This window comes from Microcaecilia unicolor, chromosome 11, assembly GCF_901765095.1.
Source record: "Microcaecilia unicolor chromosome 11, aMicUni1.1, whole genome shotgun sequence".
Classification (NCBI taxonomy): domain Eukaryota; kingdom Metazoa; phylum Chordata; class Amphibia; order Gymnophiona; family Siphonopidae; genus Microcaecilia; species Microcaecilia unicolor.
The window spans coordinates 128,802,322-128,817,973 of record NC_044041.1 but is presented as its reverse complement, the minus strand read 5'-3'; the positions used below and the strand labels follow the sequence as shown (position 1 = coordinate 128,817,973).

The 15,652-nt window shown below is 44.3% G+C and overlaps 1 protein-coding gene across 2 annotated transcripts in view; it reads left to right on the top strand.

Annotated features, from left to right (window-relative positions):
* MRPL11 (mitochondrial ribosomal protein L11) overlaps nt 1-13,322 on the top strand; it is a 102,989-nt gene extending 89,667 nt beyond the window's left edge. For both annotated transcript variants that reach the window (XM_030219783.1, XM_030219784.1), the window contains 4 exons: nt 1,357-1,452; nt 1,803-1,896; nt 2,684-2,843; nt 13,009-13,322. In XM_030219783.1, coding sequence (XP_030075643.1) covers nt 1,357-1,452; nt 1,803-1,896; nt 2,684-2,843; nt 13,009-13,120 — 462 coding nt within the window. In that variant the 3' untranslated portion in view covers nt 13,121-13,322. The remainder of the gene's footprint in view (nt 1-1,356; nt 1,453-1,802; nt 1,897-2,683; nt 2,844-13,008) is intronic.
* Nucleotides 13,323-15,652: the final 2,330 nt, after the last annotated feature.

Genomic DNA, 15,652 nt, shown 5'->3' with positions numbered 1-15,652 from the left:
CTTGGAACAATATTTTATTGTTGGTTACAGTAAGCAGGCAAGGAGAGAGGGAGAAAATTTTTTGTATCTTCTGAGTTTTTTTTCCTTTCCTGTTGTTCAATTATTTCCAAATCAAGTTTTTATGGGATGTCTTGGTATTAAAACACTATAAAAATAGAATGTCAAAAAATCCAAAAATCCCTGTTGAAAGTCTCCCTTTTTATTTACAAATGGTAGTGCCAATAAAGTTTCATAAATCAGAATCTTATTCTGATTTATGAAACTTCATAAAGAAAAGCTTCATAAAGAGCAGGAGGGTACTTTGTGTTAGTCTGGTATAAGAAAATGGACAGACGCAGTTGGCACATTATAGACAAAGAGCTTATTGAGGCATTTGCTTTTGAGGACTAGTCTACTTCATCAGATGCGTGATTACACATCCACTTCTTTTTTGCTTTTTCTTTCTTGTTCTTTCTTTTCCTTTTTCTATTCCTTTTGCTTCATTTTTTTCTATTCCCTGCCCATCCTGGTCTCTTCTTTCTATGCTCTATTTTATCCTTCTTCCCTTTCATCCTTATTTCCTGCATTCTTGTTACTTTCTCATCCTTCTCCCTCCTCTCATGCTCCCTACAGTCTTCTTTTATCATTCGTCCAAAATGACAGGAGCTTTTCTGGCCAGAGCAGGCTATGCCTGCACTCTCCAAAGCCATCTGTCAGGGGCTGAAAAAGAGAAAATTCCAGGCTAACCTGGATGTTCAGCACCAATTGCCCAAATAGTGCTGCTGAAATCTAGGCAGACCACCTCGTCACTTGCTGAGTAGTGCCAGAATGGTCTGGTAGGAAGTCTGAAGGAAGCTGAGAGTTAATCCAGTTAGTGGCAATGTTCAGTCTGCTAACTGAGTAACTAGATGGTTAGGACAAAAAAACGCAGTTCTATCTCTACCCAGATACCAGTCTGTATATTGCTGGTTCCTACATAGGTCCTGACAGCTTGCATTATACCCAAATATTCCACATAGACTTCTGGGTACGGCCCTGTGCTTAATATCTGGGTATAAAAAGCCCATGGCAGCCAGCGAATAAAAAATCACTGACTTCTGTGGGCAGAATAATGCCCTGTCAGAAGAGAGAGTTCAGCTGAGAGGGTGGTGGTCTCTGCTTATACTTCAATCTGAGCACATTGGCCATGTTCCATTGCTATCTTGCTGATAGGAGGCATTGGACAGTGCCACTTGCTCTGTATTCATCAGGCAGACAGACATGTTTCTGTTCTGTATCTTTGTGTCTTGATTTCACTTTTCCTTCTTTCTCTCCAGAGCAGATAATTATTAAATAAGTCCATTTTGACTCTTTCCTATTCTCTGTCTCTCTCTGCAGAGGGGGATCCCCATTGGCCAGTTCTGTAAGGACTTCAATGAGCAAACCAAGGATGTCAAGGAAGGAATCCCATTGCCCGTGAGGATTGTCGTCAATGTAAGTCTCTGATCATACTACTCTTCCTACTTTGTGTCAAGGAGTGACCCAGGGACCTGCTGGAGAGCCAGCTCTCTTTCCTCTCCTTTCTGCTACCCCGGCGGACCACTGGGACCTACCATACAGAGCTGGCCCAAGATCCCTTCATGCCGAAGAATAAACTTGGCACTTACCATATATAGACAGCCTCTTCACTCTCCTGTCTCTCACCTTCTTCTCCTGTCCCCCAGACGTGGCCTTGGCACTGTCCTAGAGAACCAGCCTGTCCTTTTTTTTCCTCTCCAACCTGTTTTCAGGTCCTTCATTTTTGAATTAATGGTTGTCTTTATCTGCTTCTGTTGTCTCTTAAGCCGGACCGGACGTATAACTTGAAGATTAATAAGCCAACTGTCTCCTATTTCCTAAAATCAGCAGCTGGCATTGAGAAGGGAGCTGGACAAACAGGTGAGCAGTGCCTGGGAAATGGCTAGGAAAGGAATTGCATTTAATGACTGTCACTTTGAAGACCACAATTCCAATTCATTCTGCCACCAACTTTCAATACTATCCCAAAGCTGTCCTGTTAAGTCACATTTATTATATTTACATTGAAAAATTTCTCCTGCAAGTTTTTTTTATCTATCTGTACTATTATAAAATTATAAGGAAACCATTGACAATTTTGGTGAGTCTTGTGGTTTCTGAATATTGCTTGAATAATTTTCTGATGATCATTGTGCGTTAATGGGCTATAGATTGTGTGCTAGTTACAATTATGCACAGAATTGAATGGAATTGAAAAAAATTGCTTTTGACAGCATTGAGATAGTTGTGGAGACTAGATATTAACCCCCACTTTGATGAATGGACCAACTTTCAATATGCAGCTTTCTGTGTTCTGGTGCATGGCAGATGTTCAAGGTTAGGATTACCGGGGTCATAGGGAAACTGTTGTGCATGTAAGTCTGTTCTAGTGTACTGGTTCTGATGAATTTGGAGTTTTGAGCATTTTGCTTTTTGATTCACCATAAGCAATCAAGAGGAGACCCCTAGTGGTGAAAAAAAGAATAATGGCTCATTGATTTTGAGGGAGGATCACCTGTTCAGAAATTAAGGCTGTCTTTTTATTGTGAGCCCACTAGGGACAGAAAAAGTACCTGCATATAATAAATGTAAATTGCTTTGGTTGTACCACAGAAAGGCTGTATATTGAATCAATGAACCTTTACTTTTTTTTTACCTTTTTGTTCAGGACATGAAGTGGCAGGAATGGTAACCCTGAAGCATGTATATGAGATTGCTCTGGTGAAGTCACAGGATGAGAGCTTTGTGCTGCGGGACATGTGTCTGGAAAATGTAGTGAAATCCATCATTGGCAGTGCCAGGTCCCTGGGCATCAAAGTGGTGAAGGAGTGAGTACAAGATGGAGAGGGGACAGAGCAATGTAAAGTCACTGCAGTGTGAAGAAGGGGGTGTGGAAGAGTGAGATATCAGAATCCCAGGCATATATATATATGCCACACAGATAAAATGACAACTCAAAGTCTCACACACAGTTACTAGCAATATATATATATATTGCTAGTAACTGTGTGTGAGACTTTGAGTTGTCATTTTATCTGTATGGCCCATTTCTAATACCTGGCTTTATCAAAGATTATGTATGGCCTTGGGGTGAGTCATTTTAATATCTAGCTCTATCAGTGACTGCGTCCTTGAGAGTAAGTCACTACAAGCAGGATAAGTACAGCCATACCTCTGGTGGCATCATCAGGACAGGTCAAGGTTGGACATTAGCTTTCTGTACCCCAGGAAAACCTGGAAGGTTTTCATGGACGCTCATGAGGGTTCTCGTGCTGGTCCTACACCCCCTGTTGCTCAGCTTATTTGATCCGCTCATACCAAATGGGCATTCATGGTTTTTGCACAGGAGGCAAAAATCTGTTTCAGTTGAAAGGAAACTGGAATGAGAGGGCATATGATGAAGGTGAAAGGAGACTCAGGAATAACTTGAGGAAATACTTCTTCATGGAAAGGGTGGTGAGTTTGTGGAATGGCCTCTTGGTGGAGGTGGTGAAGACGAAAGCAGTGTCTGAATTCAAGAGAACTTGGGACAAGTACATTGGATCTCTAAGGGAGAGGAAGGGATAGTAGATGGCATGGATGGGAAGACTAGATAGGCAATATGGTCTTTATCTGCCTTCATTTTTTCTGTATCAAAATCCAAATACCTAGACCTAAACTACAGGGTGGAGCCTGCACCTGGACATGAAAGGAAACAAGTTCTACTACAGTTGGCTTCAGTGAAGGAAACTTGTAAATGATCTAAAACTGAAATCCCACACTTCACCAGGCAAGGATCCCAAAACCCTTGATGATGTGTGAAAGATTTTGCAGGGCACCATGCTAAATGCCAAGATTGCCACTTAATCAATTCCTAATCATGTAGTGCCATCACTTATTGATTGAACAACTACTGTTCATCCTTGAGTCATTCTCACAACCACATTCACAACTTATACACTTGCATGATATAGAGGAGTGTGGGTTACATTTAGTTTGATCTACATATACCTCCAAGAGCATGTCATCCAGAATTGCAGTTGCCATGGGGCACATAAAATGGTTTTGAGGGTATGTGGTCTTTGAGTACATATATATTGGCTGATGCACTTTGTTTGGGGGGCAACGTTTTTAGGGGAAAAAGTTAAGGACCTTGTGACCCAAATAAAGGACAATTGTATAACCCTGCAGAAGTTATCTGCTCAGCCCAATAATCTCCACGTCTTGTAGAGGTAAGTCCATATTCTTTAGAAGAATGTACCACCACCCCCCCCCCCCAGCTCTACCAGCAACATCAGTGTAAGAGATACCAATCCTAATCTCAAACTGTCAACCATGCTTAACAACCCAACCCCCCCCCCCCCCCCCCCCACCATGACAAACACCAAGGGAGAGAAAGCAACAATTCTGTACTCCTCTGACTTCAAAAATGTACCTAGTTATTAACTATTAATCATAGGACAACCACTTCTCTTCAGTGAAGCATGGCACATCACATCAGATAAATGGGTACTAAGAATCATAGGTCAGGGATACCACACAGACCCTCAAGTACTGTCACCAGTCACTCCTATCTTTGTCACATCAACAGAGCTACAGTCTCTCATCTGTGCCTGTCATCTATAAGATAATGAAGCAGTGTTTGCTCATAACAGGTATCAGGGTTTCTATTACAAATAATTCCTCATCTTCAGAAGATCAGGAGGTCTCCGGTCCATGTTCAATTTAGGGATCTTGATGATTTTGTGAATTTATTTATTTATTAAATTTTGCTCACACCTTTTTCAGTAGTAGCTCAAGGTGAGTTACATTCAGGTACTCTGGATATTTCTCTGTCCCAGGAGGGCTCACAATCTAAGTTTGTACCTGAGGCAATGGAGGGTTAAGTGACTTGCCCAAGATCACAAGGAGCAGCAGTGCGATTTGAACCGGCCACCTCTGGATTGCAAGACTGGTGCTCTAACCACTAGGCCGCTCCTCTACTCCACTCCTCCACTCCACTGAAGAAGGATAAATTCAGATTACAGTCTCTGGTTACATCCTCTCTCTCTCTCTCTCTCTCTCTCTCTCTCTCTGGATCTTAAGGATATTACACCTACATTTTCATCCACTCTTTCACTGGAGGTATCTATAATTCATCTTTGTTCTGCACTTCAGCCTCTCGTCAGCACCAAGGAGGAAATTCTATAACAGGGCCCCACTATTTAGGTGCCAAATTTTAAGTGGGTAGTGCACCTATGATTGTCAGTTCCATCTGTGCCCCACCCATGCCCCTCCATTGTGAAGGCCCCCCCCCCCCCGACAATTACATACTTAAGGCATTTTAGCACGTAGTTATAGAATGCTGATTGCATTATTGTATAGCCAGTGCTTACTCCACCATGGCTTGCAAAATCCTTAATCTTCTGGAGCACATGGCCACCACATGTCATACACAACCACTACAATAACAATTTCAGTGGAGTGAATAGTGATGACCACTCTCAAAAAGAATTGTGATTCTACCCATGTGGTACTCATTACAACCAGACACATGCTTTGAAGGTTGGAGGATGCACCTTCATCTTCACACCCAGAGTGTGTGAATACATTGGGAAAGACAGTGCCACATCAGCTATGTGCTACTGTATGAGCCTATTCTACACATTACATGCCTTCAAGTAATACCTTACAGGAGAAGTCATATTCATCCAAACTGACAACCAGTTTGATATGTTTTACATCAACAAGCAAGCTGGGTTCAGTTCTTACAATCTATGTCAGGCAGCATCAATATGCAAAATCTTGCTATTGGAACTAGGTTAGCAAAATTCCTATCTTGACTGCTTCCTGATATAGATTAAAATGTCAGTTGCAAACTAGACCCTCATGACTGCTCCCTCAACCAGGAAGTTGCTTACAGTTTCTTCATCACTGGAGTTTTCCAGCACAGGTCTGTATGCAAACCAACACAACACAAAATGTCTGGTTTCTTCAAGAAGGCCTGCCAGGAACAAATTGGTGCACAATGCAGTCTCCATCTCTTGGAGTCAAGATTTCCTTTATGCTTTTCCTCCAATTCTTTTTATATCCAAGATCGTTCAGAGAATCTTAACAGGACTTGGTACATGTAATTCTTACAGCCCCAAATTGTCCTCAACAGCTTTGGTTCCCATGTCATCTTGTTGACAATAGGAGTTACAGACCAAGAAAGGGATCTGGGTGTCGTCGTCGATAATACACTGAAACCTTCTGCTCAGTGTGCTGCTGCGGCTAGGAAAGTGAATAGAATGTTGGGTATTATTAGGAAAGGTATGGAAAACAGGTGTGAGGATGTTATAATGCCGTTGTATCGCTCCATGGTGCGACCGCACCTTGAGTATTGTGTTCAATTCTGGTCACCGCATCTCAAGAAAGATAGAGTAGAATTGGAAAAGGTGCAGCGAAGGGCGACTAAAATGATAGCGGGGATGGGACGACTTCCCTATGAAGAAAGACTAAGGAGGCTAGGGCTTTTCAGCTTGGAGAAGAGACGGCTGAGGGGAGCATGATAGAGGTATATAAAATAATGAGTGGAATGGAACAGGTGGATGTGAAGCGTCTGTTCACGCTTTCCAAAAATACTAGGACTAGGGGGCATGCGATGAAACTACAGTGTAGTAAATTTAAAACAAATCGGAGAAAATCTTTCTTCACCCAACGCATAATTAAACTCTGGAATTCGCTGCCGGAGAACGTGGTGAAGGCAGTTAGCTTAGCAGAGTTTAAAAAGCGGTTAGAAGGTTTCCTAAAGGACAAGTCCATAAACCACTACTAAATGGACTTGGGAAAAATCCACAATTCCAGGAATAACATATATAGAATGTTTGTACATTTGGGAAGCTTGCCAGATGCCCTTGGCCTGGATTGGCCGCTGTCGTGGACAGGATGCTGGGCTCGATGGACCCTTGGTCTTTTCCCATTATGGCATTACTTATGTACATCTTCCTCAAAGCCCATCCCTTTCTTCTGACATAACAGAGAGGATATTTCCTACACCCCACCCCACAAAGTATCATAGCATATCATGGAAGTCAACTGTCTTTCAATATGTATCTCTTCTACAGGACATCCTCACAGCTTTCAGAAGACAATCCAAAAGAAAATTGTGTCATTCAAAACGGTCTTGTTTCACACACTGGTACAATGTCAGCCTCCAAGTTCCCTTCAACTGTCTCATTTCTGCTTTACTGAATTACCTTCTCCATTTGCCCAATATTGGCTTGAAGACTGGTTCAGTGTGATTGCACCTGAATGCAATTGCTGCTTACCATGATTATGTAGATAAAAATTCTTTCTTCATATACCCCTTAGTCTCGAGGTTCCTGGGGATTTAATGAACAGAAACCCCCAATTTCAGTCCACCTCAAGTATGAAAGCTCAACATTGTACTTGCTTGTCTCATGGGCATGCCCTTTGAACCTCAGATTCCTCATGGAAAATGCTGTGCCAGATGGGTGAGCAAATTGCAAGCCCTTTGTACACTACCCTCTATACACACAATTTTATCCAAACTGTGTGGTTCTCTGTAACTCCTCCCCCCCCAAATTTCTTCCAAATGTGTTTAGAATTGCATCTCAACCAGTCAGTTGTGCTATTCATTTTCTTCCCAAAACCTCATTATCATCTGAGTGAAACAGCCCTCCCACCTTATACTACCTCCAAATTACCAAGGAACTTGAAAAATGCTTCTAGCTATTTGTTTCATTTGACACCAACATAAAGGTGGTTAATAAAGCCTAATAATAAACTAATTTGCACCCTCCAACTAGGTAATGATGTGCATCACCACTGCTCTCAGAAAACAGGAATTCTCTCTCTATACTGCAGTGGGGAACACCAGCTCCATGCAAAAGCAGCTTCCATCACCAGCCTACATTGTCCTTTATAGTGGATGTAAACAGAACTTCAATATGGTCATCTGTCCATGCCATCACCAAACACTACTGTTTTGATTTATCTTTGTGGTTGATAGCATTTGCAGACAGATAAAACTTCAAAACATCTTCCCCAACTCCTGCTGTACAGAACCTTTCTTTCCATGTTGCCTTCCCGTATCAGTTCACCAAAGGGTAACCGTATGGCTGCAGGATCAATGCAGTATGGCAGGAGGTCTCTGTAGACAGCCGGATAATGTAGACATGTAATCCTTCCCTCCCTCCTTTGTCTCTAAATTGAAATGCAAAACAGCCATAGTCCTGACTGAGCAACAGGAGTGGAATCTGAATGGAAACCCTGCACATACCCAGGAAAGCCTTCCACATTTTTTGGGGCTTGGAGAAAACAAATGTCTGACCTGGATCCATCCTAATGACAAACAGCAGTGTGGTAACATTATTCTGTTGTATATAGAAAGCCCTCATTAACTGTTAGCAATTCCACTTATCCCTTTGTGCCTCAGTTCCAATCCCTGACTCCATCAAGAACTTTGTAGGTGTGACTTTGGAGACCAGTTACTGTATCCCTCAGGCCTTTTAAGACACCCAGGTCTATGATGTCATACCAATTAAGATGAGGTAACTGTAGTTTGTATACAGCAGCCCTATCAGTTAAACTTTAATGTTGCCAGCATCTGTGATATGACTGTTCTCAGCCAGTCAACATCTAACAGAAATAGTGGCCCTTTTAGGATAATAAGTAGGGCCACATTTTGATTAAAATGTTTAATCATGATTAATTGCACAATTTAAGGTATTTTATTTATTCCCATTGTAGCTCCTTGTGACTCTGAGTAAGTCACACTGGGCAGATGCACTAAACTTAACGAGCCAGCAACGTGGTTTTTAAACTGGCTCTAGCCAGTTTAGTGCGCAAGTAGTAAACCGGGACATGCACAAAAGGGTTCTCTGAGCCATTTTCCTGTCACGGTAGCAGCTAACGAAAACGGAATGCAAATGAGCGAATTACTATTATAATGTGAATGCGATGTGATGCACTACCGTTTCCGAACACATGCACCGTGGAAAACCTAATGGGAGGTCTGCACCTCTCATTGGGGCTGCTGTGAGCGGGACCCATGCAGAGGAGGACGCCCATCGCAAAAATCGGAAGAAAAAAAATGTCCAAGTATTCGTCGGGGACGTCCTTTCAAGTGCCTATAACACTTGGACGTCCTTTTTTTTTTTTTGAGTGAAGGACGTCCATGACAAACACTTGGACGTTTTTTTTCTTCAGATTTTGTGATGGGCGTCCTTCTCTTGGATGCGTTTTCCTTACGACTAAGGTGCCTGAACCGAAATGACCACCACCGGAGAGAATCGGGACATGTGAGGACGTCCAAATCAAAACTATTTGGACGTCCCTTTCGATTATGCCCGTCCAGGTCTCTCTCAGCCAATCACAGCACGTTTAGCTGTCACTGGTGTCAGCTAAATGCGCTGTGATTGGCTGAGAGAGACCTGGAGGGGCATAATCGAAAGGGATGTCCAAATAGTTTTGATTTGGGCGTCCTCGCATGTCCCAATCCCCGATTTTTCTCTCCCGCTCTCTCCCTCTGCTGCACAAAATGCCCGGCAATTTATTGACGGCTAATATACACACAGCTTGTCTGCGTGTATGAAGCCATCTTTGGCATGCGCAGAGCAGCCAGCATAATGCTTGGCTGCTCTGCGCATGCTCAGCTGGCCGATTGGCTTCCCCTCCTTAGGAAGGAAATTGCGTGCAAATGAGCTAACAGCGAGCAGCTCATTTGCATGCGATTTCCTTCATGCATGCCCGTTTTTTACCGATTTGTTAAGGGCTCGGTAAGGGAAGGGCTCTTTCCGTGGAGTTAGTGCATCTGGCTGTTAATCGTCCATTACACAGGTACAAAATAAGCACCTCTAGATAATATGTAAATTGCTTTGATTGTTGCCACAGAAAGGCATTATATCAAATCCCATTCCCCTTCCTTTTCCTAAAGGACTGATAATCTCCCTCCCTCCCTCTCTCCTCCCACCCCCAGATCCAACATCTCTCTCTTTCTCTTCCTTCCATGTCCTCACCACCAGGTCAGTTATCTTTCTTTCCTGGGATCCATTATCAATCTCTCTTTCCCCTCCCCTCCACCCCCATGAGCAGAGACACAAAACTTAGTGATGAGTAGTATCAAGGTTGCTGGAGCTCACCGCCTCAGCCACATCTTACATAAGTATTGCCATACAGGGAAAGACCATACTGGGAAAGACCAAAGGTCCATCAAGCCCAGCATCCTGTTTCCAACAGTGGCCAATCCAGGTCACAGATACCTGGCAAGATCCCAAAAAAGTACAAAACATTTTATACTGCTTATCCCAGAAATAGTGGATTTTCCGCAAATCCATTTAATAATGGTCTATGGACTTTTTCCTTAAGAAGCTGTCAAAAAAACCTTTTTTAAACTCCGCTAAGCTAACCGCCTTTACCACATTCTCTGGCAACGAATTCCAGCGTTTAATTACACGTTGAGTGAAGAAAAATTTTCTCCGATTCATTTTTAGCTTCATCGCATGCCCCCTAGTCCTAGTATTTTTGGAAAGCGTGAACAGACGCTTCACATCTACCTGTTCAACTCCACTCATTATTTTATAGACCTCTATCATATCTCCCTTCAGCTGCCTTTTCTCCAAGCTGAAGAGCCCTAGCTGTTTTTGCCTTTCCTCATAGGGAAGTCATCCCATCACCTTTATCATTTTTGTCGCCCTTCTCTGCACCTTTTCTAATTCCACTATATCTTTTTTTGAGATGCGGCGACCAGAATTGAACACAATATTCGAAGTGCGGTCGCACCATGGAGCAATAAAAAAAGCATTGTAACGTTCTCATTTTTGTTTTCCATTCCTTTCCTAATAATACCTAACATTCTATTTGCTTTCTTAGCCACAGCAGCACACTAAGCAGAAAGTTTCAACGTATCATCAATGACGACACCTAGATCCCTTTTTGGTCCGTGACTCCTAACATGGAACCTTGCATGACGTAGCTATAATTCGGGGTCCTCTTTCCCACATGCATCACTTTGCACTTGCTCACATTAGACGTCATCTGCCATTTAGATGCCCAGTCTCGTAACGTCCTCTTGTAATTTTTCACAATCCTCCCGCGATTTAATGACTGACTAACTTTGTGTCATCAGCAAATTTAATTACCTCACTAGTTACTGCCATCGCTAAGTAATTTATAAATATGTTAAAAAGCAACGGTCCCAGCACAGACTCCTGGGGAACCCCACTAACTACCCTTCTATACTACTACTACTACTATTTAGCATTTCTATAGCGCCACAAGGCGTACGTAGAGCTGCACAAAGATAGAAGAAAGTCCCTGCTCAAAGAGCTTACAATCTAATTCTCCATTGAGAATACTGACCATTTAACCGTACTCTCTGTTTTCTATCTTTTAACCAGTTTTTAATCCACAATAGAGCACTACCTCCTATTCCCTGACTCTTCAGTTTCCTTTGGAGTCTTTCATGAGGTACTTTATCAAATGCCTTCTCAAAAAAACAGATACACAATATCAACCGGCTCACCTTTATCCACATTTGTTCACCCCTTCAAAGAAATGTAGTAGATCGGTGAGGCAAGATTTCCCTTCACTAAATCCATGTTGACTTTGTCTTGGGAAAAATCCACAATTCCGAGAATAACATGTATGTTAACATGTATGTATGTTTGTACGTTTGGGAAGCTTGCCATGTGCCCTTGGCCTGGATTGGCCGCTGTCGTGAACAGGATGCTGGGCTCGATGGACCCTTGGTCTTTTCCCAGTGTGGCATTACTTATGTAATCCATGCTTTTGAATATGCTCTGTAATTTTGTTCTTAATAATAGTCTCTACCATTTTGCCCGGCACCAGCGTCAGACTCACTGGTCTATTATTTCCCGGCTCTCCTCTGGAACCTTTTTAAAAAATCGGCGTTACATTGGCCACCCTCCAGTCTACCAGTATCACGCTCGATTTTAAGGATAAATTACATATTACAATAGCTCTGCAAGCTCATTTTTCAGTTCTGTCAGTACTCTGGGATGAATACCATCCGGTCCAGTAGATTTGCTACTCTTCAATTTGTAGAACTGCCCCATTACATCCTCCAGGTTTACAGAGAACTCATTAAGTTTCTCCCACTCGTCAGCTTCGAATACCATTTTTGGCACCGGTATCCCACCCAAATCTTTCTTGGTGAAGACCGAAGCAAAGATTCATTTAATCTCTCTGCTACGGCTTTGTCTTCCCTGATCGTCTCTTTTATTCCTTGGTCATCTCGCGGTCCAACCGATTCTTTTGCCGGCTTCCTGCTTTTAATATACCTAAAAAAAAATTTACTATGTGTATTTGCCTCCAATGCAATCGTTTTTTGAAGTCCTTCTTAGCCTTCTTTATCAGCGCTTTGCATTTGACTTGACTTCCACTGGTGGCCCCTTGGGTTCTGCTTTTGGATCTGCAGCCCACTCCCCTCACCTCACCTTGGGTTTGGCATCTTCCCCCTCTTTCAATCCTGCCCCCACTGGTCTAACTAAAGTAGTCTTCTGTTGGTCCCTGGCAGCAGCAGCATTGCACATATGTTTCCTGTGGCCTGTTCTGAAGCTTTCCCTATGGCCCGTCCCACCCATGCAGAAACAGGAAGTGATGTCAGAGGAGGCCAGAGGGAAAGCTTTGGAGCAGGCTGCAGGTAGTGTATGTGCATGCAATGCTGCCACTGTTAGGGACCAACAGAAGACCATCTTTAAGATAAACTTGGGGGGGTGGTGGTGATGAATCGCAGGTGGGAGGAAGAATGCCAGGTTGCGCCAAGGACAGGGTTTGGGATTGGAAGAGAGCAGAAGAGATGTTTGGAGGAGACCGAAGATGCTGCAATGTGATTCATTTTTTAAATTGCAATTAATTATCAATGCTTTAATTGTAGTTAGCTCTTAGGGTGTGGGGTGTTTTCAAACCTATTTGCTGTTACAACTGGCTCTGAATCTTATTTGTAACAACTTTTCTCTACCTGAATTCTCATGGCTATTAATGCCTTGCCCCTTTTTCATGCTCTTACAGCCTGTCAGCAGAGGAATATGGACGTTTTCTCCAGGAGCGAGAGGAGAAGAAGGCAGCAGAGGCAGCAGCTGCAGCGGCTGCTGAGATGGTGGCCACTGTGAAGAAAAACTGAGCCCTCTACTCCCAGCTTTTTATTCTGCCTCTTGTCCTCTGATTCAAGAGAACAGTGAAGAAGGAAGATTACTTCTGGATTTTCATTAACACAAAGCCTCCTCCATCCTGATTTATTCTCATCTGGCCAGTGCTTTTTTTGTAGAAAAAAAGGTGCCTGTACTCATTATGGGCGGGGTCATCACATATGACTCCACCCCTATTATAGCCACACCCCTTACACCAGCCATGGCGCATAACATCATTGAAAATATTATACTAGTATAGGAGAAAAAAAATTTGATTTTTTTTTCATTATAAATAATTTATGTAAGCTGTTACAGCTCCAGTATACCCAGTGCAAAATAAGACAGCAGATGTAAATTCTCAAATTGGACATATTCCAAACACTAAAATGAAAATAAAATGATTTTTTTCTACCTTTGTTGTCTGGTGACTTTGTTTTTCTCTCCATATTGGTCCCAGTCTCTGATTCTGCTGCTGTCTATCTGTTCTCTTAACTCCGTTTCCAGGGCTTCCTTTCCATATGTTTCTTGCCCTACATCCACAAGTAAAAGCTGGGTCCTCCTCCATGGAATTGACTGGAGGAGGTATAAAGTGGATCCAGCTTTTGCCTATTTTCTCCATCCATGTGCAGTTTTTCTCCTCTCTTTCTTTTCCCTCATCTCCATCCATGTGCATCTTCTTCTTTCTTTTTCTTTCCTCCCCTCCATCCATGTCCAGCACTTCTCCTCCTTTCCTCCATCCATGTCCAGCATTTCTCCTCTCCCCTCCTCTGTATCCATATCTACTATAATAAAACTCGCCCTCAACGTTCTGAAGACACTGACGTCACTGCAGGCACTCAGACACCGGTTCGTAAGTTCATGGTGGTGAAGCCACAACATTGGCCATGTCTCCGTGCCCCGCCCTCGCGTCACACGTGATGACGTCGAGGGCGGAACAATTACAAAAAAACGAAAAAGAATGAATTCCCTACTCCTCCCCTTCCAACGAATCGCTGCAGACTGCCAAACAAAGAAAACCGCCCGAGGACGTGCCCAAACGAAGCCATCTCTCTCTGCCCATGTCTCCTATCCCCGCCCTCACGTCTAACGTTATGACGTCGAGGGCGGAGACATGGCCAGAGAGAGATGGCTTCAACCGACGAACCCTACAGTGACCACAAAGGCCCAGCTAACCTCCAACCACCCCTCCACAAATGGGCCTGCCACAATCGCTGTCGTCGCCGTCAACGCCGCTCCCACCCTCCACTCACCCCTCTCCGTCTGCCACCGGAACGCCGGACAAAGTCATGAGGTACAGGGGAGTGGGAGAGGAGAGGGAGGACGGCCTGGAGGGCAGGAAAGGAGGGCGTGGGACTCGGGAGAGAGGGAGACAGCAACGGATGGAGGGGGGAGCCCTTGCTAGCACCCATTTCATTTCACGCAGAAACGGGCCTTTTTTTTACTAGTAAAACAATAATTCTCTCTCCCCTCTCCTCCATCCAAGTCCAGCATTTCTCCTCTCTCCCCACCAACTCCTCCATCCATCCATGTCCAGCAATTCTCCTCTGTCTCCTGCTCTCCTCTCCATCCATTTCCAGCATTTCTCCTCTCTCCCCTGCCCTCCCCTCTCATCCATGTCCAACGATTCTCCTGTCTCCTGCCCTCCCCTTCCAACCATGTCCAACGATTCTCCTCTGTCTCCTGCCCTCCCCTCCCATCCATGTCCAGTATGTCTCCTCTCTCCCCTCCCCTCCATGTCCAGCGTTTCTCCTCTCTCCTCTGCCCTCCCCTGCCATCCATGTCCAGCAAATCTCCCCTGACTTCCCCTCTCATCCATGTCCAGCATTTCTCCTCTGTCTCCTGCCCTCCCCTTCCAACCATGTCCAACGAGTCTCCTCTGTCTCCTGCCCTCCCCTCCCATCCATGTCCAGTATGTCTCCTCTCTCCCCTCCCCTCCATGTCCAGCGTTTCTCCTCTCTCCTCTGCCCTCCCCTGCCATCCATGTCCAGCAAATCTCCCCTGACTTCCCCTCTCATCCATGTCCAGCGTTTCTCCTCTGCCCTCCCATCCATGTCCAGCGATTCTCTCTTCCCTGCCCTCCCTTCCCATCCATGTCCAGTATGTCTCCTCTGCCCTCCCCTCCTATCCATGTTCAGAAATTCTCTCTTCCGTGCCCTCCCTTCCCATCCATGTCCAGCAATTCTCCTCTCTCCCCTGCCCTCCATTCTCTCCATGTCCAGTGATTCGTTCAAACCCCAGCTCTCCCTCAGCTCCCCTTCCTTGAAATCTTTAATTTACCCGGTCGCGGCAAACCGGCAGTAAAAACAGCTGGCAGGTAGGCTTGCCTCCTCGTCGCTTCCCTTCCCTCTGAGCGCGTCCCACCTTCCTCTGATGTAATTTCCTTTCTGAGAGGGCGGGATGCGCTGAGAGGGAAGCGACGAGGAGGCAAGCCTGCCTGCCAGCTGTTTTTACTGCCGGTTTGCCGCGACTTCGGGTAAAATTAAAGATTTCAGGGAAAGTCGGGGAGCTGAGGAGGGGGGGGGGGA